The 21,831-nt window shown below is 35.8% G+C and overlaps 1 protein-coding gene across 1 annotated transcript; it reads left to right on the forward strand.

The window, feature by feature from the left end:
- The first annotated feature begins 1,018 nt into the window (after positions 1-1,018).
- Positions 1,019-20,765, forward strand: LOC144451935 (AN1-type zinc finger protein 4-like). Its single transcript, XM_078142854.1, has 10 exons — positions 1,019-1,503; positions 3,642-3,717; positions 6,177-6,244; positions 7,183-7,372; positions 9,790-9,934; positions 10,600-11,188; positions 12,896-13,008; positions 14,459-14,525; positions 14,844-14,979; positions 15,443-20,765. Exons 1-10 carry the CDS (start codon positions 1,392-1,394, stop codon positions 15,576-15,578), a joined length of 1,632 nt encoding a protein of 543 aa, XP_077998980.1. The 5' UTR covers positions 1,019-1,391; the 3' UTR covers positions 15,579-20,765.
- The last annotated feature ends 1,066 nt before the right edge of the window (positions 20,766-21,831 follow it).

The following is a 21,831-nucleotide window of genomic DNA, read 5'->3' on the forward strand; positions in this document are numbered from 1 at the left end:
ACTGATGCTGTCATCATGCATGCAGCGTATTAAAGTTCTAGTCTGGAATCCAGGCGAATGGAGTGGTTTGAATTCGTTATTTCCAGAGATGGGGATATCATATTCAAAGTCCCATTCGCCTGTATTCTAGGCTACGTAAGTTCTAAGCCACAGGTACACGTGGATTCAAGTTATTACAGTTTTTTATACGTCACCTGTATTTTAATAGTCTATTGTAGTTTGTTTTTGATTTTTTTTTTGTTCCGGGAGTTGGGACACTTGGGAAGAAGGAGATCACTCCCAGAACAACAAAATGGAAAACAAACGATGTGAATGAAGGAATGAAATAGAGGTAAATACAGAAATAGAGCCGCGTATTCACCACATCAGATTTAAATCAGATTGGTAGGTGTTGTAAATGACGATCAAACTATAAACATATAAATTAGTTATGATTACATAAAAATTTATTGCCTTGTTTTCTGCGTTGGACGTATTTGTTTACCAGAGTTGTTTACTTAACTGTGTAATGTATATACATCGTCACGTCAGGCACATGAAACGCTACACAATAAGTATCGGAAGATTTTGTCAAGAAGTCATAAACATTATCTAACTATAATCGATTGATTTCACATGAAAAATTCTTCAATGTTTTATGTGATAAACGGCCTTACTGTATTATGTTTGAGGAAATACGCTGCATGAGAAGTACTACACGCGTATTTAAGTTTTAATATCACCCCCCCCCCCCCTCGTCTTATCGCAGGAGTCGTCGTGTTAGTGGGGATGCGCAGCATATTACGGTGCGTAAATTCCTTTCTTTGGGATTGTAATCGAAACAAACATAGAGACAATCACTGGAATCAAAACAGTTTCATCTCTTTTGTTGTTCATTTGTCTGAGGGAGTTCAGAATGTTTTGTTTTCATCGGTGTTGGCGTTGACAACCATGACGTCACCCATTGTCTAGCGGTTATAGTTCTTGTCACGTGACTTTGTGTTGTTAGAGATGGAAGTACATCCGGGTATTTTGGGGATTGCCGACCGACATAGTTGATTGGGAAATTGTGTGGCTTGATTGCTGAATACACGAACCCAGTGAATATACTGGGTTTGCAACCAACTCAACCCGAAATTGTTTGTATCTTGGCAAGTGGTCAGTGTAAATCTTTCGTCGTTTACCACTATGTTGTAAATATCGAACTCTAAAGCGGTAAAATGGTGAAATAGGGCCCGTTTTGTTGTTGTTGATGCGTGCTGAGTAATCCAAGATGGCGACGTACTGGTGTGGGAGGCAGTGACGTTTGGCCAACAAGATCGGGTATTTTTGGCGTGAACAGGAACTTCTTACGCCAAATGTACAAACGTTAAGCCCTTTGGTAGTTGATCTGATAGCTTGAGGTACTGCCAATGGATATAATGGAGCTTTTTATCGAAACTTTAACTGGGACGGCGTTCGAACTCCAAGTGTCGCCGTTCGAGACAGTGATATCTGTCAAGGCAAAAATCCAGCGATTGGAAGGTAAGATTGGTCTGCGATAGCTTGAAATAACCACGCTATGACAGGTTGAAATATCAAAGACCATTATTTACAATAATAAGAGGTCAACTTTTTTGAGTATACGTGTATTTTTATGCCGGCGTGTTATTCTCCCGGGACTTCATCGAATATTTTCGTACGTAAATTAAACACCTTTGCGGGGAGGTTAACAAGCAAGGGAATACTAGTACGTGTGGGTTGACCGGTATCATTTGACCCAATGTTAACCTGTAGGAAAGTGATTAACTGCTTTGTGCGTGCACTGAAATAACATAGAACGGTGTGAGCTAAATGTTTTGGCGAGTAAACCAACTACGCTTTATTTGATGAGCCAACAATAGCAATTCGTTGTTGACGGTCTTCAATTGTTATACTTATTGTACATTGTTATCAAATCTCTGAGTCACTGCCGTTTTAAATGTCCAAAGACAACATGGATGAATAACAAGTCTCAAACCATAAGCCATGTTTTTCAATTTATGTACAAATATATTTATGAAAAATAGAGATGAAGTAACAATCAATTGAATTGTACACAAGGTTTATAATTTTCTGGCATTGAAATTATCAATATGAAAAAATGATACAAGATTCAGCTATGTTGGCACAACAAACAAGGATGATATAATTGCTAAATAAATTTTGCAATGCCATGATTTTTACTCTGAACAACTATGTACTCCATATTTGATATTCAGACTTTCCGTTTACATGTGTATGGAAAAAAAAGATGAATACAAAATTCAAGAAAAATGTCTCTTGGGAAAAAGATTTAACATGTTAAAGTTAGTATTTTACTTAATTAAGATGCTTAAAAATAATTCACCATGTTTAAAAAGTCAAAGTGAAATATATGTACTGCGAAGTTAAGAGTGAAGATTGCTAACATTTAGTGTAGTTTAGAATGTCCTAACACATAGCAGCCCCTACCCTGGAATATGCAAAACAAAACCAGATATCATTATGGAATTATTTGGTAATATAATACATACACATTTATGACTGTATGGGTATGTTCTTTCAATGTGAGACTTAACCATCTCTGATATTAATTCAAATGGAAGGGTTACATAAAAGGTTACATATACAAGAAAACACAACTATAATTTGATATATGTTATGTATTTTAATATGTGTAATATTTGTTATTTATGTTTAAGAAATGATATAATTTCTTGGTTTGTACAAGTCATTCTCCTGAAGATTTGTGTAACTTTATATGATTCAAACTACCATAGTGTCATTAACCTGTGACTAACAGTCATGGATCTAGAAATATAGTACACGTTGACAAATCTCTGTAGCACTCTGTGCTTAAAATCTTTCCTATCAAAAATCCCTAAGTAAGGATCAGGGTGGTATTTGTACCAAAAAACTGTGTGCAGGGAAACTTTGCCTTCTCAGAGTTTGAAAAAGGAGGAACCATTTGTAGAATTCAAGGAAGTTTGTCAGAGTTTAGTGTATATTTAATATCCGAGCTAACATAGTTGTAGTTCATCAAAACTGATAATAAGAACCAAAAAGTCAAACCCCAATGAAATAAATATTATAAGACACTGCAAGATAAGTTCTTTAGGGTATTTTATTCAACATTGCATCAGCTTTATATAATTTTAACTAAACTTAATAAAAACATACAAAAAATCCCCATGAGTGTTACAAACACTAGTCAGAAGCGGAGTTAGCTGTCATTAGTCTGAAAGTCAATGTTCACTTCAGCTTAGCAGTTTGTAGTCCAAAGTCAGGCTAACTCTGTATGTAACTGTTAATGTAAATTTTGTCATAACTTACACGTGCACAAAATGTTCAAAGAAAATCCCCCACTCACCCCACCCCAGGTGAAAATGTCAAATGGTTTAAAATGTTAAAGGTGCATGATAATATGGTGGGCAAAAGATACCAGCTACATTCATTATCAAAATGAGAAAAGCAAGCGAAGTCTCTAAATTGATTCCATTTTTTTCACGGTATCCCTATTTTGGATGTAAAAATCAAAACAAGAAAAATTGAGACCACAAAAGTGTTATTGTTGTTTTGGATTCTGTACTGTTATATATTGAATTGTTCAAACAAAGATTTAGGTGAGCAACACTAACAGGTTTATATCTACCTTTTTCTAGGTATACCAATATCACAGCAGCATCTAATATGGCAGTCAACAGAACTGGAAGATGATTACTGTCTGAGTGATTACAGGTATGTATTTGTATTTACTTTATACAAGAGTTCGAATAATACAAAAACGAACACTTTCATATTTTTTATGTTTGGAAAATGCAATGCTTTTCAGTCTTGTAGAACAAAGTGAAAATATCAAGTCATGTAAATCTTGTTAAGTGGATAACAATTAGCCACTTGATTTTTGTTAATTTATAATTCAAAGTCTTATAAAATATTGTTAGGGGTTGGCGTATACATGTGCCTTTGCAAACTCCCTGTCCCCTCCCCCATAAATTAAATCAAAAGGTTTGGGGTTCAGAAAGAGTCTCAACAATATCCTGTCCGCAAATAATGATACAGAAATTTTAAAATTACATAGCATAAATGGTTTAGCATAAATTTATTAGTGTGTATGAAAATCACCTATCTATTCTATGACAGTATGTCAGTTAGAATCTAAGACTAAAAACTTGTTGTAAAATGTACACGGTCCAACTTTGTAGATAGCTGACGTATCGGGAGTATACCTTCTACGAGATAAAGCCTTACACTACTAGAATCCAAGACTGCACACAACCCATATAGCGTCCAGGTCGTATCTGCCTATACAGTTGCATAGCAGATACAACCTTGCGGCACTGACGAGACAATATAAATATATAGATACAGATATATATATATATATGTATATCACAAACAGAGCAAATATAACAAGAAATATATTGTTGTCACTTGTGAAATCAATCTCAGGCAACTTTGCAACAATTGTCAATGTTTGATAGCAAACATATGTGATAGCCAAAGTCAGTATGACATCCCAGACAATTCACTTCTAAACTATTTGTGTTGTTCTTGTACATAAAGCTACATATGTAGTTCGGTCCAACCAATGGAAATTAAAACTTGTCTACACAATAGCACTGAAACTATGGAATTTCTTTTGTTTGTAGTGTAGAGGTGTTATAAAGTGTCTTTTATATAATCTACCTGTGGACATATATATTGCAATAAATTTGCTTGACACACACTGTTTTGATTTGTATGTAGCAGAAAGTTTCATGTGTTCTGTGGCCAGTGAAGTAGATACAGGGTCTATCGTTTACTTCATGTATCTGTTAAGGTTGTATGTAAAGTATGTTATGTATCAGATTTCATTGTTGGGAATATGTCTATGTAACTGTAAATGAAAATATATACATGGGGGTGTGGGAGGGTCAGGAGATACAAAAAAGTACAATAAAGTGTTGCACAGTAATATTGAAAGACCCAAAACACCCCTGCATCTGAATATCAGAATTCTCAAATATGGACAGGATCCTTTCAAATAAGAATTGTTAGTTGCAAAGTTTGTGTGGTTTTGATTTGTTGCTATATATTAGTGTGGTATTCAGTATGTACTGACAGGCCATAGTATTGGGAACTGTGTTAGTCATTTAGTGGTAAACAGTTTTTTTTTTATGGCTTTTGGCAGCATTTGAATGGAAAACAAAGAAGTTACTTGTGGTCATTTCCCGTTCTGGGGGGCTTGCTCTATGATGACTTTGGCTGTAAATAACCATGGTTAACACATCAGTCTTTGTACTCAATTGAAATAGTAAACACACTTTACTGATGTGTATACCTACTGGCCATGCATAGAACATGTCGTGAGCCCTCCTCTCAGGGATCCAATTATAAAGTGGAATTGCTGTTTGGGTATATGACAACTTTGGTTGTAAATAGCCATGGTTTATATGGCAGTCTTTTATGGAAGTGTTAATTGTACTTATGAAATACAAGTAATTGACAATGCAGGGTGTTAATAGCCATGTTTCACACATCGTTCTTCGTACTGATGTGTTACCTGTGACTGACAAAGAACAATTAAACATGTATGTATTTCTGATAGGTATGTTCATTGGCCATACAATGAACTATTCCCCTTCTGAGGTGTCTATTTATCAGGGTGGGTAGGGGGTGGGGATGGGTTTGCTGTATGGTGACGTACAGTGTAAATAACCATGTTTCACACACCATTCTTAGTACTGAAGTGTTACCTGTGACTGACAAAGAACAATTAAACATGTATTTCTGATAGGTATGTTCATTGGCCATACATTGAACATTTCCTTCCCTGAGGGGGGTCCAATTATCAAGGACAGTTCACTTAACATAACTTACATGGCTTTCACAGTGACACATTGAAGTGTATAACAAGTTGATAATGAAAACTTTTGAATGGGTGTTGAGACAATCAACCTTCCCTTGGATTCTCACAGACATACATGGTGAACATGGTCTGGTACTTTTTACCCCATTGTTACTGGAGCTGTGTGTGTGGTATAACCTTTCTGACCCCAAGGACAATGAAACAAAGTTTCTTAGCATTGTACAAGCATTCCGTAACAGAAATGTCACAGGAGTTAAGTTTTAAAACTAGCACAGGTGTTGTAGATTGTTTGGGTGAAGTTTACAGGAGGAATTCTCATAATTATTTTCTTACACTTCTGTTACAGTATAACAGCTGGAAGCACGTTGAAACTAGTTTTGGCTATGAGAGGTGGGCCAATCAACACAAGACGAAGTAAGTTGGCTGAAAATAACATCATAATGAGTCAATATTAATGAGTAAATAATTAAGATTTTAAAAAGTGGACAGGTGGGAAAATTTGAAGATTGTACTTATCTCTGTCACTGCGTGAAGGCAGTTCGTGTAAACATACAACTTTGTGCTCACCAGCCAATATCAAACATCCAAAAATTGGAAAAGCTCACACGTTCTGTTTACCATGCAATAGACCTGTTGCCAGTTCCATGATGCATCTCCACATATAAGGCCTAGCATTCTGTATGTGCAGGGGTATAGGGGTGGGGGTGGGGGCATGATGGTTGTCACCTGACTGTACCCTGAGTCCACCAGAATCCTTCTCTGTCATCGATGGCATTTAATCTTTGTTCTACGAAATCACTCAAAATTAAATAGATCAACATGTCTTTCCATCATTTCATAATGAAAATGTTATGTCAAACGTAATAAAGACAAAACAAGACTAAATGTAACAGCATAGGTGATATCATCTCACACAATGCATCTTGGAACTGGAAAATTTACTCTTGCATTCATTTAGATACATGTGCAAAATCTACATAGTCATGTTATCTATCATATGACAAATAAACACAGACTTTACCATGTAAAATCATATAAATATTCAACATAGATCAGTTTACCATGCTATCTTCTGAATATGTAGCCTGGATGCTAATGTGGGTTATTGAAAGAGAGAGCTTAAAGATTCGACAAGGGATATCGCTAGAGTAGTAAATATGCTACAAAAAGGAAAGTTTGTTGAGCATGCAATTTCACAAGACTAAATCACAGTGGAGGAATTAATTAACATGATCAAACATGCTTGTGCTATTTGAATTTTCCTGGTTCAATGATAACTTAGAGAAAACTGGACTAGGTGTACAAGATCGTCTACAGAGATGTCTAAAATCTAACACTCCGATTCATTTCAGTACCCATGGAAGATCCAGCTATAAGAGAAATGGCTGAGTACATGGAAGCCAATAAAGATGAAATCTGGGAGAAACTGCCAGGCAATAGACAAGTGACTTTGCTGGTCTTTAGGGAAGGAGATCAGCTCAATTTTTTCCGTGTGGTGGATAGAGGAGATGGTACACTCACACCTTTATCTGAATCACTCAGGTGAGATAACACTTGATTGATGTACCTATAGTGGCGACTACATGGATGAGGATTGCATGTTTATTTTGAATTTGAATTTTTCAAACAATTTTATCATGGCTGAAAATCAATGTGAAACAACATTGACCAAGTCTGTGTTTGTAAGTCAATGCGTTGTGAAAAGCTAAACAAATGAGTAAAAGTTTGTTATTATACGTACAAGAACAAACATATTAGACATTAAATAATCTGTTGCAATTTATTGAGTTTCAAACTGGGACTTGGCATATGTTGTTTCACATTGATTATTCAAGTAGGACGCATTATAGAATTGTTTTATGAATTAAAAATCTAAAATAAATACCCAATCCTCATCCATATGGCCACTTTAAAAACCTGTGTGTTTTGAATTCAAATGTTGCCAACATAAGTTTGCAAAGTTCAAATTAAAGCTACACAATCTGCAACTGGAATATTATTTTTTCGATCAGATTCACTCAAAATTGTTAATATAGCAATAATTAGATATTGGACATCGGGAGTCAATTTTATCCATAAGTGGTACAACTACAGTGAGATTTAGTGTTTGTGCATAGACATGGGAATAACAGAACTGAATGTGAATGCAAATACAGATAGCTTCAAGATACAGAATGATCAACAAGTTTGGCAGTATTGAGATTAGTGTTTGCGCAAAGACATGCTATGTGTAGGCAAATATGTATAACTTCAAGACAGATAGATCTTTGAGGAGGGTGTTGACTGCAGGGTCTATGTATAGAGTCAACAAGGTGTCGTTACTGTTTACAAAGAACTAAGTTGTTTTGATAGGTTGTGATTACATCATGATGTCTTGGTCTGAAAAACAATGAAGGCACAGAAGTCAATGACCTCTCTGCGCTATTGGACATTCCTTCAGTATGTCAACCCATGTGAGAACAGATATACTTTCCGAAATGTTGCAGTATATCAAAGAGTAGCCTGGAATCCATACAAATGGGGTTGAGATTTGTGAAAATCGAAATACGAAATCCCCATTTGCCTAGATTTTAGGCTAGTTACACCACATGAGAACAGATATACTTATGATACTTTTCAGTATGCCAAACAGTGGGAGAACAGATATAATTTCAATACTTTTCAGTATGCCAAACAGTGGGAGAACAGATATAATTTCAATACTTTGCAGTATGCCAAACAGTGGGAGATCGAGAACAGATATAATTTGATACTTTGCAGTATGCCAAACAGTGGGAGAACAGATATACTTTCAATACTTTGCAGTATGCCAAACAGTGGGAGAACAGATATAATTTGATATTTTGCAGTATGCCAAACAGTGGGAGAACAGATATAATTTGATATTTTGCAGTATGCCAAACAGTGGGAGAACAGATATAATTTGATACTTTGCAGTATGCCAAACAGTGGGAGAACAAATATACTTTCAATACTTTGCAGTATGCCAAACAGTGGGAGAACAGATATAATTTGATATTTTGCAGTTTGCCAAACAGTGGGAGAACAGATATACCGCAAATGGTCCAATGATTCACTTTTATGATGTACCCTCACTGATTACATAACACTTAATTAAACCACTCACTGTTGACAAGCACAGCTTTGCCAGGGTTCACACTAGACATGTCATGTTGACTCAAAGGCGACTCTAATCTTAACCCAAGGTGAAAAAAAATGTGAACAGTTTAAGTGATCCCAGTGATGGTTAAGTTAGACCAGGTGCAAGAGGGTGGTTTAGGGCTGACATGAGTTTTATGTCTGATGCAAAATTCCAGTTTGTTATACTGTCATTTATTAGTTTCCTACATAAGAGTCCAAAGGGAGAGTTTATTAGGGTCAAAGTTTAGGGTCAGTGCTAAATGGTTGGAAGAAATTGAGGCTATGCCACCATCATTGGATGATTGTAGTATGTGATTTATGTCGACACTGAGTCAAGTACGAAATAGAATGTAAATGGGGCCCAAAATCCAGTTTATCAGTTTCATGACTTATGATGCCATAGAGTTGCAAATTCCATTTGTCGTGTGAACCTAGTGAATAGTTTGAGTATTTGGACAGTCATGGTTAGACTGTAAGATATGTCATGTCATTCCGCCCTCACCGCCCTCTTTCCTGTGTGAGGGCGCCCTATCTCGGCGTACCTTAAAGACTAAGCCATGGTCTTCACAAGGGGTCTGACACTGTAAGTAGTTCCAAGTATTATGTAATCCTTGAAAGTACATCATAACAGTGAATTACAGGGACATTTGTTGAACTCATAGCTATAGTTACTTGCATAAGCTGTTGTCAAATAATTATATTCAGTGAAGTCAGGACTGAGAATGAATTAATTAACTTTTCCAACAGCATACCATAAAGTTGTCGGATAACAAAGTTGTAAACTTACTTTTGATTACTTTGAATTTTCACTTTATCAGTGGTGCTTCTATGTACAATATGTATGATGAAGAGGAAGAGGAACAGGAAACACCATCTCAAGAACAGATTCAAGAAAACGATATCACTATGAACAAAATGAAATTACTCAGAGCTAAAATGGAATCCCTATCTTTAACCAAAAAGGTGAGTGGTCATACACCCTATGTTAGCAATAAATAATTTGCATGAAGAAGTCAAATAGAAAGTGGTGTTTTACCACTATGCCCCCCTGGTAAAAGGCAAATCATTTTGTTGTGGGTCAAAATGATATAAATTTGGTGTATGAAATTGGCTTCAAGGATTCATCAGAAATCGCAAATTGCATGTACTGACGATTTCATGTTAGTGTCCACTGGCACTGTTTGATACAACCATGCAGAAACCAACTGCTCAGAAAACTGTCCACAATATACTTAATTATGGTCAGCTGGTCGACCACTGTGCCACCTAGCAGTAAAGCCAGCAACAAACAGTTTGACAATGTCTGTTAACCTGAACAGGCGAAACGTTGCTCATAAGTAATTAGAACCCTTGGTCATGATACAAGAACTACTTATGTCCACAATATAAACATATCTCAGAATTCTCATCATTGTTAAGTCAAATATACCAAAAGAAATGTTTAACTAAACTAAAGTCAAAATATGTATGAGGTGTTCCTTGCAACATTTTGGAAGTAAAATTTCCTACCTGTGCAAATATTATTTGCCTATATTTAAGGTACCTACAGCTGTGTATTGTATGTACCATGCGTCCATCACTTCATGATTATTTACAACTAACTGAATGTGCATTTTATATTTCAACAGAAAAAACCAAGACCACCGTCATCAGGGAGACCAAAGAGCAAAACACGACGGAGAAAATACCTAGGACATCACTCAACTTCAGGACACCACACAACTCTGAAGAAACATAGTCCTCTGCCCCCTGTTGGGGTGTCACATGATCAGAGCACATATTTGGAAGACTCTGGGATGACAACTTTACCTCATGTGCATCACCACCAGCCTCATCCACCTCACCAATATGACTCCGATCGAAATAGTCCAGTACTTTCTGCTTCTACGGCTAAAAGGACCATTGAAAGAATAGGTAGCAGTAAATGTACCAAGTCAACAAGCCACCCAATAAGACAGTCTTTAAATAGTCCAGTACCCTCAACTAGCAAAAGGACTGGCAAACTCAGGCATTCACACACAACTTTAGACTCCTCAATGAATGGAACATTGAAAATGAGACCTAGTACATCGTCCAAATTACAAACCTTGAGTCCTGGGAAAGGTAATGATGGAATCGAGTCTCAAAGAAAAGCAGATGCTAGGACAATCACAGAATATATAAATAAAGAATGTAATGTCAATCTAGTTAGAAGCACAACTAGAGATAATCTCACAGGTAAGGCACTTCTACAGTAATTTGGATGTTTCACTAACAGTTTTGATATGTATGTTAAAAATTATGGGTTCTTGAGAGTCATTTCATGATTTTACATCATCGACAGTGACACATCATGGTTGAACAATGAATATTCATGAGAGATGTTTTACACTGAATGGATAGTCACTTAGAATTCATGAATATTCATTGTTCAACCACTAATAATCATTTCTGCTGACTCCCATGATGCAATGTCCCATAGCAAAGAAAAGGTTGGTACTGAAAGGAATAAGCACTTAGGAGTCATGAATATTCATTGTTCAACCATGAATAATTATTTCTGTTGACTCCCATGATGCAGTGTGGTCAACAGCAAAGATACCCTTTAAATGCACAAGATCAACTTGATGTTTCTGTGAGATCACAAGTAATTGTAGGTGATATAAAATCATGAAATGACTCTTCAGAACCCATAGTTTATGAAAATGACTTTGTTTCCTGAAGTGGCACCCCCTTTAAGTTTGAAAAAGAGGATTAATGTGATCCTTTCCCAAACACAAAATTTATAAAATATTATAGTTTTAAAACTGTTTGTACTGAGAATTTTACTCAAATCTTCCCTTGTGTATGTAGGGTTCAGTATTAAGCCTTAAGCTACTAGTAACACTACACCCTTTCTTTTGTTTCCCAGTTTTTCCCCTGGGAAATGTTAATATTACATTTTTTTTTCATAAGTTTATATAATATTAGAATTCCTTTGTCACTTGGTTGTATGGTTATGGACAATAAGTATTCATCTAACTCACAAAGCTTATGGGTAAATATACCACAACATTATAACCACAACAAGGGAAATACATTCCACAATTGTTATTGTTCATTAACGTGTCATAACATTGATTTCACATAGAGATGAAAAACTTAGAGAATGCAAAATGTACAATATAACAAGACGACGTCATGGTTAAAAACTGCAAGTAAGGTTTAAAAACTACAATTATATCAATTCATATTGTGAGAATTGTGTCAGCAAAATTAACGTGAGAGGACACAGGGTGATAAGTGAGATCATTTCAACCACCAACAATTGTCTCACCCAACCCCCACCCCCCCCAACCCCACTTTCCACCTCCTCCTACTTGTGAGAAAATTGATTAAAGTAATGAAGATACCCCTGACAATATAAAACATTAAATGTGAAAGTTTAGAACTCTGAATACACAGAGTTAAACCCCAATGTTTGAATCCCACAGTCTCAGATTACTGCTATCCTATCAGTTAAGCCATAGGGATTAACTTGAATCAATCCTTCCGTTCAGGACCAACTGTTTCTATAGCTCTGCAACAATACTGTGTTTCTCACCAATGATAGGACATTGCCCTTTATTTATAGCAGTATATTTTTGTCACTTGTTTCACTGTTAACACAATTTATCAAGTTACAAAGGTCAATGTGAAATGATAAATGATGTATTGATATAACATCTTGTTCATAACTCCGTAGACTTAATGTAAATATACGTTGCAAGCCTTGTAAATGACAGGCCCCACACACCTTGCGCAGTGAATTCTCTGTACCTGTAATAATGGGGGGCAGTATAGTCAACTACTGGACAGCCGACTGTTGACATAAACATACTGCTTTACTGCTACTGGTGTAAATCTATGAAAAATTGTGTGTTTTCTGTGCCCACTGATATCTTATTTGTGTATTTTTGTCACCAGGTAATACTAGTGGTAAGTCCAGGGTAATGTCAGGGACAATATCACTACAGGCTCTTACAGGTGCTACAACTACAGAACGCATTGCTACTCCTGAAGGCAGGAAGTCCCTTATAGTAAGTACATATTGTATTGTATTGTCAGTATCATGTCATAGATTTCCGACCTAGTATAAATAAAGCCTCCCACAATGATACTGGTCTTTCTAACACTTTATTACACAGACACAACAATCACGTTTTTAACTATGTGATGTTTACCCATTCAGTTTGTTCAGTGTTTGATCTCGATCTTTTAACCATTTCCATATCAACACAACGCCAAAACAACATGGCTTCCCATACCCAGCATGTATCAACACAACGCCAAAACAACATGGCTTCCCATACCCAGCATGCATCAACACAACGCCAAAACAACATGGCTTCCCATACCCAGCATGTATCAACACAACGCCAAAACAACATGGCTTCCCATACCCAGCATGTATCAACACAACGCCAAAACAACATGGCTTCCCATACCCAGCATGCATCAACACAACGCCAAAACAACATGGCTTCCCATACCCAGCATGTATCAACACAACGCCAAAACAACATGGCTTCCCATACCCAGCATGTATCAACACAACGCCAAAACAACATGGCTTCCCATACCCAGCATGCATCAACACAACGCCAAAACAACATGGCTTCCCATACCCAGCATGCATCAACACAACGCCAAAACAACATGGCTTCCCATACCCAGCATGTATCAACACAACGCCAAAACAACATGGCTTCCCATACCCAGCATGCATCAACACAACGCCAAAACAACATGGCTTCCCATACCCAGCATGCATCAACACAACACCAAAACTAATATGGCTTCCCATACCCAGCATGCATCAACACAACACCAAAACTAACATGGCTTCCCATACCCAGCATGCATCAACCAGCCAACCCTATTTACAACCTGTGGAGGCGCACTGCCCCAGAGACCATCTCAGAAACAAATGAAAGACCCAGGAGGTAATAAAGTAAAGGGAGAATAAATCAAATTGATTGCTGTATTTCTGTGGATATGTTTATCAAGATTTAGTCTGTAAGGCATGCCATGTCATGAGTGCCCTCACATCGATCAACCCCTTTCATGCAAGGCTGTTGAGGGTGAGGGGACTCAACGTATCTTACTGTCCCCCACAAATTATGTCATTTAATTATTTATTTAGTTTGTCTATCTACAATGCCTAGATCTCACAGTTAATAGCAATGAATAAAAAGATTTCACTACGTAAAAGAACCCCATGTTATTCTTCGAATGAAACAAGAAAGCACCGAAAAAAATAACGATCTGGCTCGTGTCTGTGTCCGTGAATGCTAAACATGAAATAGAAACGTTACATCTTAAGATCTCCATGGCAATGATTCGATACCAAAGGTAAATGTAGAGTAAACCAAGAGTAGATTGTAAATATTCAGACATACAAGAAAAAAGTGTTAGATGTATCATTGAAGTTTTCTCTCAGAATGATAACAATCATAATCTTCTCTTTTTATCTTTTTTTTTCCCCAGTCTGCACATAATATACGCAGGAAATTAGTTGCAAGTAGTAAGGACGCTAGACGAATGCCAGGGACAGGTAAGTCTAACATTACCATATTTTTAATGCTATTTTTTAGAGGAAAGTAGAAAATTGGATTAGATGGTGAAAGTTTCAACAATGAGCAATTTTGGCAAAATGTTACAAATTTGTACAAAATTCTAAAAAGTTTCCAGCATAGCTATGTTACCTATCAGATTCTGGAGAAAAGTTATATCAGTAACAATGTATGAGCAAAATAAACGGACATTTAAATTATTGCAAAAAAAAACAAAAAAACAAAACAATGGATGAGGGGTTTGATCTACTGTCCTATCAGCTATGTTCTACAATTCTATTTTGTTTCATCATTCACAGTTTCATCTCCCGTCCACAACCACCGACTCCCCCCAGTTGCCAAACCACCTTCTTTTGCCACTGCTAAGAAGAAAACTACAAAACGATGCTTCCTTTGTGGTAAAAAGACAGGCCTTGCAACAAGCTATACATGCAGGTAAGGTATCTTCAGCAATTCTCAGTATTTTGAAGAAACAAATGCTTCTCAATTAAAGCGCAATGTTTCTATCCCAGGTTCTGACATCAGTGAAGTTGTAAGGATTTGGTAAGATAATTCTGTTATTCAGGACCAACTTTTTCGTTAAACTGAACAAAGTAACCAATTATAACCACCTGTCAGTGTGATGGATTACTACTGACATGTGCAGTTCATCCATAGCCTAGCAGGAGATTTAGCTAGATTACTAGACATTAGAAAGAGATCACTCGTTGTGTCAGTGCAGTAAGGTCGTAACTGTTATGCAGTTGTATAGATCTTACTGCACTGACACGACGAACTACATGTATAGTAACTAGACTAGTGTAATTTTCACCATGTTGGAATTATCCTATGTACAGAAAAACATGCAAAGTTCTACATTCCCTGTGTAATTGTGATGATATTGATTGATATCTTACAGGTGTGGAAATAACTTCTGTGCTACGCATCGCTATGCAGAGTCCCACAATTGTGGTTTTGATTACAAGGCAGCTGGGAGGAAGCTTCTAGAACAAAGCAACCCTGTAGTTAGTGCACCAAAACTACCTAAAATTTAAACAGGAAAATTTTATGAAGTGCTTGACATGCTTTTTGTATAATTAAAGTTTTTAGACGTTGCCAATCAGTATTGCGGAAATGTGGTTTACTGTGTTCAGGTCTTGATGGTGTTTGCAAATACTGGGTCCAAAATCTGTCAATGTAATAACAGTATTTACATCTACAGCAGATATTCTGTTGGAACACTTTGAAGCAGTATAGATGAGAGCAACAGTTGTTTTATCAAACGTTTTCCTCAAAATACCATCCAGTAAAGGGTCCACCCCTATGAAATTTAAAGAATGAACATTTCTTGTGTCTCATGTAAATATATCTAGGTTGTTCTATTATTCTACGGGGCATACAGTGATGGTATGATGGGTTAAACACGATAATGCATAAAATGATGACTCAATTTGCAAAAATCAGTAAATATGAATTTATTATTCATGTACATAATTTTTATTCCTTCAAAATTTTCATCTAGTATGTTTTGTATGAGTTCATATTCTGAGACCCGTAACGTCTTACCCTACAAATTTATTAGTTCAATATTTGAACTCTTCATTTGGTGAATCATCATGCTTGATTTGAATTCCTTCAACGCAACAAAAGTATGAAAACAAATGTGACTGACATCTATACTGCTTTGATCTATGTGAATGTTCACTCACAGACGTTTTCTATTTGCCAACCCAAAAGACAGACTTCTTGCCAGTGCATTTGAAAACTCTTCTCTTGACTCTTTGATAGGAAAGCTTCCTAGCGTTTTGTGTGCAATGTCTTAGGAAGCCCTGACTTACTTTTAAAAAATTGTAAACATGTCAATCGACTAAGACATGTTTTCTGTACATACTGAGTGCATGTAACATTTTTAACAGTAATGAGAGAGAGAAAGAAATATTGGGAATTGATCCTCCATTGCTTGATGTGCAATATAATTTGTGTTTTTTATTCTACCGACTAATTATGATAAGTGAGTTGAAATCCTGTTATCGCTCACCAAAATACTTTGACAAAAACCTCATTGCAGATTCTTTGTTTCGCTGCGTCATTCCATGTTCTCTTCTAGAAATTCTCTGTTTACTATCTGCATAACAATTGAAATCAGTCTTGTATGTAAATGAATTTGATATGCAAATGAGTTCCCCTCACATAGTTTATCTGCATAACAATTGAACTAAAGTGATATGTAAATGAGCTTGTATTCTCAAAATATATCATCTGCCTAATAATTGAACTGAAGTGATATGTAAATGAGCTTGTATTCTCAAAATATATCATCTGCCTAATAATTGAACTGAAGTGATATGTAAATGAGCTTGTATTCTCAAAATATATCATCTGCCTAATAATTGAACTGAAGTGATATGTAAATGAGCTTGTGTTCCCATACAGCATATCATCTGCATAACAATTGAACCAAAGTGATATGTAAATGAAGTTGTATTCTCAAAGTATATCATCTGCCTAACAATAGAAGTGAGTGATATGTAAATGAGTCAATTAATATACAAAGTAGATAAAGGTTTATATGGTGATGATGGCTGTGTATATTAGAGAGTGAAGTTGTGTACATTTTTTAAACCACAAACCAGTCTTATTGCTGTTACTATTGTATGTGAGTAACTTGACTTGAAATTTTAAAGGGTTTAACCCAACAAGCCTAGGTTATATACATTTATCAGGGTATATATACATTTCCTTGCTATGGTTTCAGAGAATCTGTCTCAGTGAACGTAAAAGGGCAGATACAGCTAACTAATTCAGCACTATTAATATAAACCAGGTCAACGTTAATTATCATTGGCCAAACAGCTTTCATCAACTTTTTATATCTCTTTGAATTTTGAGAAAACACCCAACATATTTTAATTTTGTTCATTTTCTGTTTGTCCCATTTTATACATGATCCAGTCATACAGTGTTTTTGAAAAAAAAAATTGTGTAAATACATTTGTACATCTAACATGTATCCGATTTCAAGATATATAAATTCTTGCAATATATTTTAAACTACCTATACCTGACATCATATAGGTTACAATTACTACTGATGTTGTCTTATTTTACATCTATGCATTCTTCACATCAAATATTTTTAACCTCATTTTGGAACATGAAGTGTCTAGCAGTGCAGTTTTAACTAAGTTTACTGTGTTCTGAGAAAAAAAGGTTTTGATTTCCTGTGTATGAGACTGGTTAAAAACTTTTGTGCATTGTATACGCCTATTTGTTAAGTTTCAAATTTTTTGAAAACGTTTTTAAAAGTGTTATATTAAGCCCCGTTATTATGTATTGGTAAACAAACTGCACCATAACCATCCAGTTTATGTACACATTGTGAGACAAACTAAAAATTGTGGTATTTTGATTCATTTCCCCCCAAAAAAACAGCTCTCTTAGGTGCAAAACGTATTTGAAATTGAAGTCATTTTTGTGCTCAATGACTACAAAAGTGGTTGTTATTTCATTTGAGGGAAGACTTAGACTTTAAGATATGTCATGTTGCTCCAACCTTATTAACCTGCTGCTAACAAGGGGTTAGCAATGCTTGAGGTTGCACCGTCATGGCCAGTGTACCCTCTAATGTTAGCCAAACTTTGTTGTTGTGAGTCAAAATGATAAAAACTGGCATTTCTTGTAAGTCACCACATAGTAAGATATAGGGGAACACTAAATTTTGGTGCGTCACTAGAAATTGTGTGTGTCAGTGGTGCGTCAAATTGGCTTAGAGGGCACACTGGTCACCACATATTAAGAGATAGGGGAACACCAAATTTTGGTGTGTCACTAGAAATTGTGTGCATCAGTGGTGCGTCAAATTGGCTTAGAGGGTACACTGGTCACCACATAGTAAGAGATAGGGGAACACCAAATTTTGGTGCGTCACTAGAAATTGTGTGCATCAGTGGTGCGTCAAATTGGCTTAGAGGGTACACTGGTCACCACATAGTAAGAGATAGGGGAACACCAAATTTTGGTGCTTCACTAGAAATTGTGTGCATCAGTGGCACATCAAATTGGCTTAGAGAGCACACTGGTCACCACATAGTAAGAGATAGGGGAACACCAAATTTTGGTGCATCACTAGAAATTGTGTGCATCAGTGGCATGTCAAATTGGCTTAGAGGGTACACTGGTCACCACATAGTAAGAGATAGGGGAACACCAAATTTTGGTGCTTCACTAGAAATTGTGTGCATCAGTGGCGCGTCAAATTGGCTTAGAGGGTACACTGGTCACCACATAGTAAGAGATAGGGGAACACCAAATTTTGGTGCTTCACTAGAAATTGTGTGCATCAGTGGCACGTCAAATTGGCACACTGTTGATGGCATACCTTACAGACTAGGGCAGACCATGCTAGACATATTCTCCATCGTTTCATTTACTGTTTGCATAGGAACATCAAAATACATGAATGTGCTTTCATTTCTGTTGCACAAAATTTCATCTTTTTGAGGTTTTCTAATGCCGTTTACCAATACTGTCATATTCTTTTAATTAGTTCCAGAGAGCTAGGGAGCCCTCTTGGAACTATTGGTTTGCCTGGAACATAATAGGTTCTTGCTTTCTGGACTCGATAGAGGGTATTTTGATCTTACCTCTAGTGTTCAGCATTATCTTAAGATTGAGCTGCATATCTGTCTGTTCAAGCCAATACGTAAATGAGAGTTGGGATGAAGCGTTTACATTTTACTTAAAGTCATTACAGTGACAATATACACAACACAACACATAAAACCAGTCAGCCAAACCAGAACTACACAAAGTTACGTTTCATTTAAGATGACAGAACAGTTGATTTTGAAGGGATATGAGAAACACTTTGATTGAACTTGAAAAGGAATAATTATGTTAATTTCTTGACCCTTGACCCTTACATTGAATATTTAAATTAGCATGAATATTCATCAATTTTTACAAGTATGGCTGACGATGTTTTTACTTCTTTAAAGTTTTAATGACATTCTGAAAATCATGTGCATTCAATATAAATTTACAAGATAAATAATGTGAGGTATTGGTTGTGTTTGTGCTGGATCATGTAATATTGGTCTTTTGAAGGTTTTACAGCATGTATTTGAATGGACATTGCATAGTACAAGTACATGTATTGCTAAAACCGCAAAGTAGTCCACAACGCCAAATGCACGACACAACAATGTATATTTTCACACATTGTTACTATGTAAGAATCATACTTTTTTTTGATAATTTAAATGACTCATTCCAAAAAACAAAAAAAACTAAAAACAGAAATGCATATCAAGGGATTTCAAACCAAACTTCACTGTTCTTCGAGTAGTAACAGTCATGTATAATTTTTGTAAATTAGCAACAAATTTTTCGTTCAGATAATTCGAACTTTCTTTAGGGGCCAAGTGTTGTAAATATAACAAATTACACCCAATCATGACGATAATTTTCTGGGCGATCAGAAATTTGAAATTTAGATCTGTTTTTACAACGAGTTCAGTGTCGAAGCTTGGATTGAAGTTATACCCTTGCAAAGAACACCTGAAATTACAGTATATTACATTAACTATTTTTTTGTGAAATCATACCCTGATTAAAAATTATGATACAAGGGCATAATTTGCTTTATTTATGATATGTGTCTAGCATTGCATTCTTTGTTGTTTCAGTCACATGTGACAAGTGCTAGCATCCTCATTTGTGGACTAGTTTCTATTTGAACTGTCTTGCCTTGCACACATCCACACCTGACTGAGTGCCTACAAAAACCACTTAAAAATCTGAAAAATCAGGTGAGAAATATGATAAATAAAGCGAATTAAACCTTGCCAATTATTAAATAGATCATCCCAGACATCATGTTACTGTTATGGTTTTGAAAGGGGGTATTTTATAACAGCCATTGGGGACAGAATTAAAGTGATAACTTTCGTAAATAGTTTTACAATTTCTTACATAAGAGAAATATGGTATATTACCAGTCCTATCAGGTGCCGGTTATAACTCATTTGTGTAGCCATTGATTTTAATATCACCTCTGTAGTGTGTGTTTGTGTGTGTGAAATGTTTTTCTGTTCATACTGCATGTTGTTGTCATTGTTTATAATGTAACACTTTACTCTCTCTCTTTATCTTGTTTTAACAATTGCATACATTGTAATTGCAATTAAATCACTGAAAAAAAAAAGAATGTGTATAAACTTGAAAAAAATTATTGGTTTTTTGTTCCCAGAAATAAATTTCATGGGTTGTTTTTATAAAAACAATTAATGTGTATGTGTAATTTTTCATGTGAGGTCCTTACATGAATTCAATGATGATTGTTTGATAGTGATATTAAATTGATATTGATTTCTTCCAGATTTGACTAACAGTCATTGCTGGTGGCATTCCTCACACTTGGTGCAACAGAACTGGGAACACTTTCAAAGGTGAATCTTACATGTGCAGAGCTTACCTACCTACCTAACTTACTCTACAAACAACACCCACATACGTACGCACGCACGCACGCACGTACACAGACATTTCATACATACATACATACATACATACATACATACATACATACATACATACATACATACATACATACATACATACATACCGTACATACATACATACATATATACATACATACATACACACAGACAGACAGACATGCAAGTAACATATAATAATCAGAATGCAATTTACCCGTGTACATCGTGTGTGGCGTGAATAGAGTAGAACTCAGTGATAAAATCTGGTATCATCTTGACTTCATCAAATATGTATATGTATGTATACATACAGTATTGCTACATATATGTTCTGAAAAACTGCCATGTTTTAATTCTGCATCAGCTATTAAGACAGTTTTCAAAGTCTATTTACGTAAATCTATTAAAAAGTCAGGACTGCTGACAGTGTAAAGGTACTAGATGTAACAGTGACAAATCGTTTGCATATGCATAGATAAATTCCTATTTCATCACTGCTATTATTTAGATAAGGTCTTTACAGTAATCTATGTAAAACCTGGAAAACAATTTGTTCAATATGAATTCATACTTTGCACCTCCAACTTACAACTTGTGAGGCTTCCAAAACTACACAGTAGTTTGTAATCATTAATATAGTCAAGAAATATATTGTTTAACCAATCAGACTGATCCTTACAGAGTGCTTCAAGTCTACTGTACGGTTAACATGTCTAGAAGAGACAATTGTTAGACTGACCTCTGAAAATATTAAAACTTTTAAAGTCACTTTAGACACTGGGGGCACTATTTGGAAGCAGGAGTTGTT

The sequence above is a fragment of the Glandiceps talaboti genome, chromosome 22 (genome assembly GCF_964340395.1).
Source record: "Glandiceps talaboti chromosome 22, keGlaTala1.1, whole genome shotgun sequence".
Taxonomy (NCBI): domain Eukaryota; kingdom Metazoa; phylum Hemichordata; class Enteropneusta; family Spengelidae; genus Glandiceps; species Glandiceps talaboti.

What these genes read in the sequence shown, in the direction of transcription:
- LOC144451935 (XM_078142854.1), top strand. Translation starts at nt 1,392, where the DNA reads ATGGATATAATGGAGCTTTTTATCGAAACTTTAACTGGGACGGCGTTC. An exon ending in AAGGCAGGAAGTCCCTTATA is followed by an intron (nt 13,009 to 14,458) that starts GTAAGTACATAT and finishes TTTTTTCCCCAG; the next exon opens with TCTGCACATAATATACGCAG. An exon ending in TAGACGAATGCCAGGGACAG is followed by an intron (nt 14,526 to 14,843) that starts GTAAGTCTAACA and finishes CATCATTCACAG; the next exon opens with TTTCATCTCCCGTCCACAAC.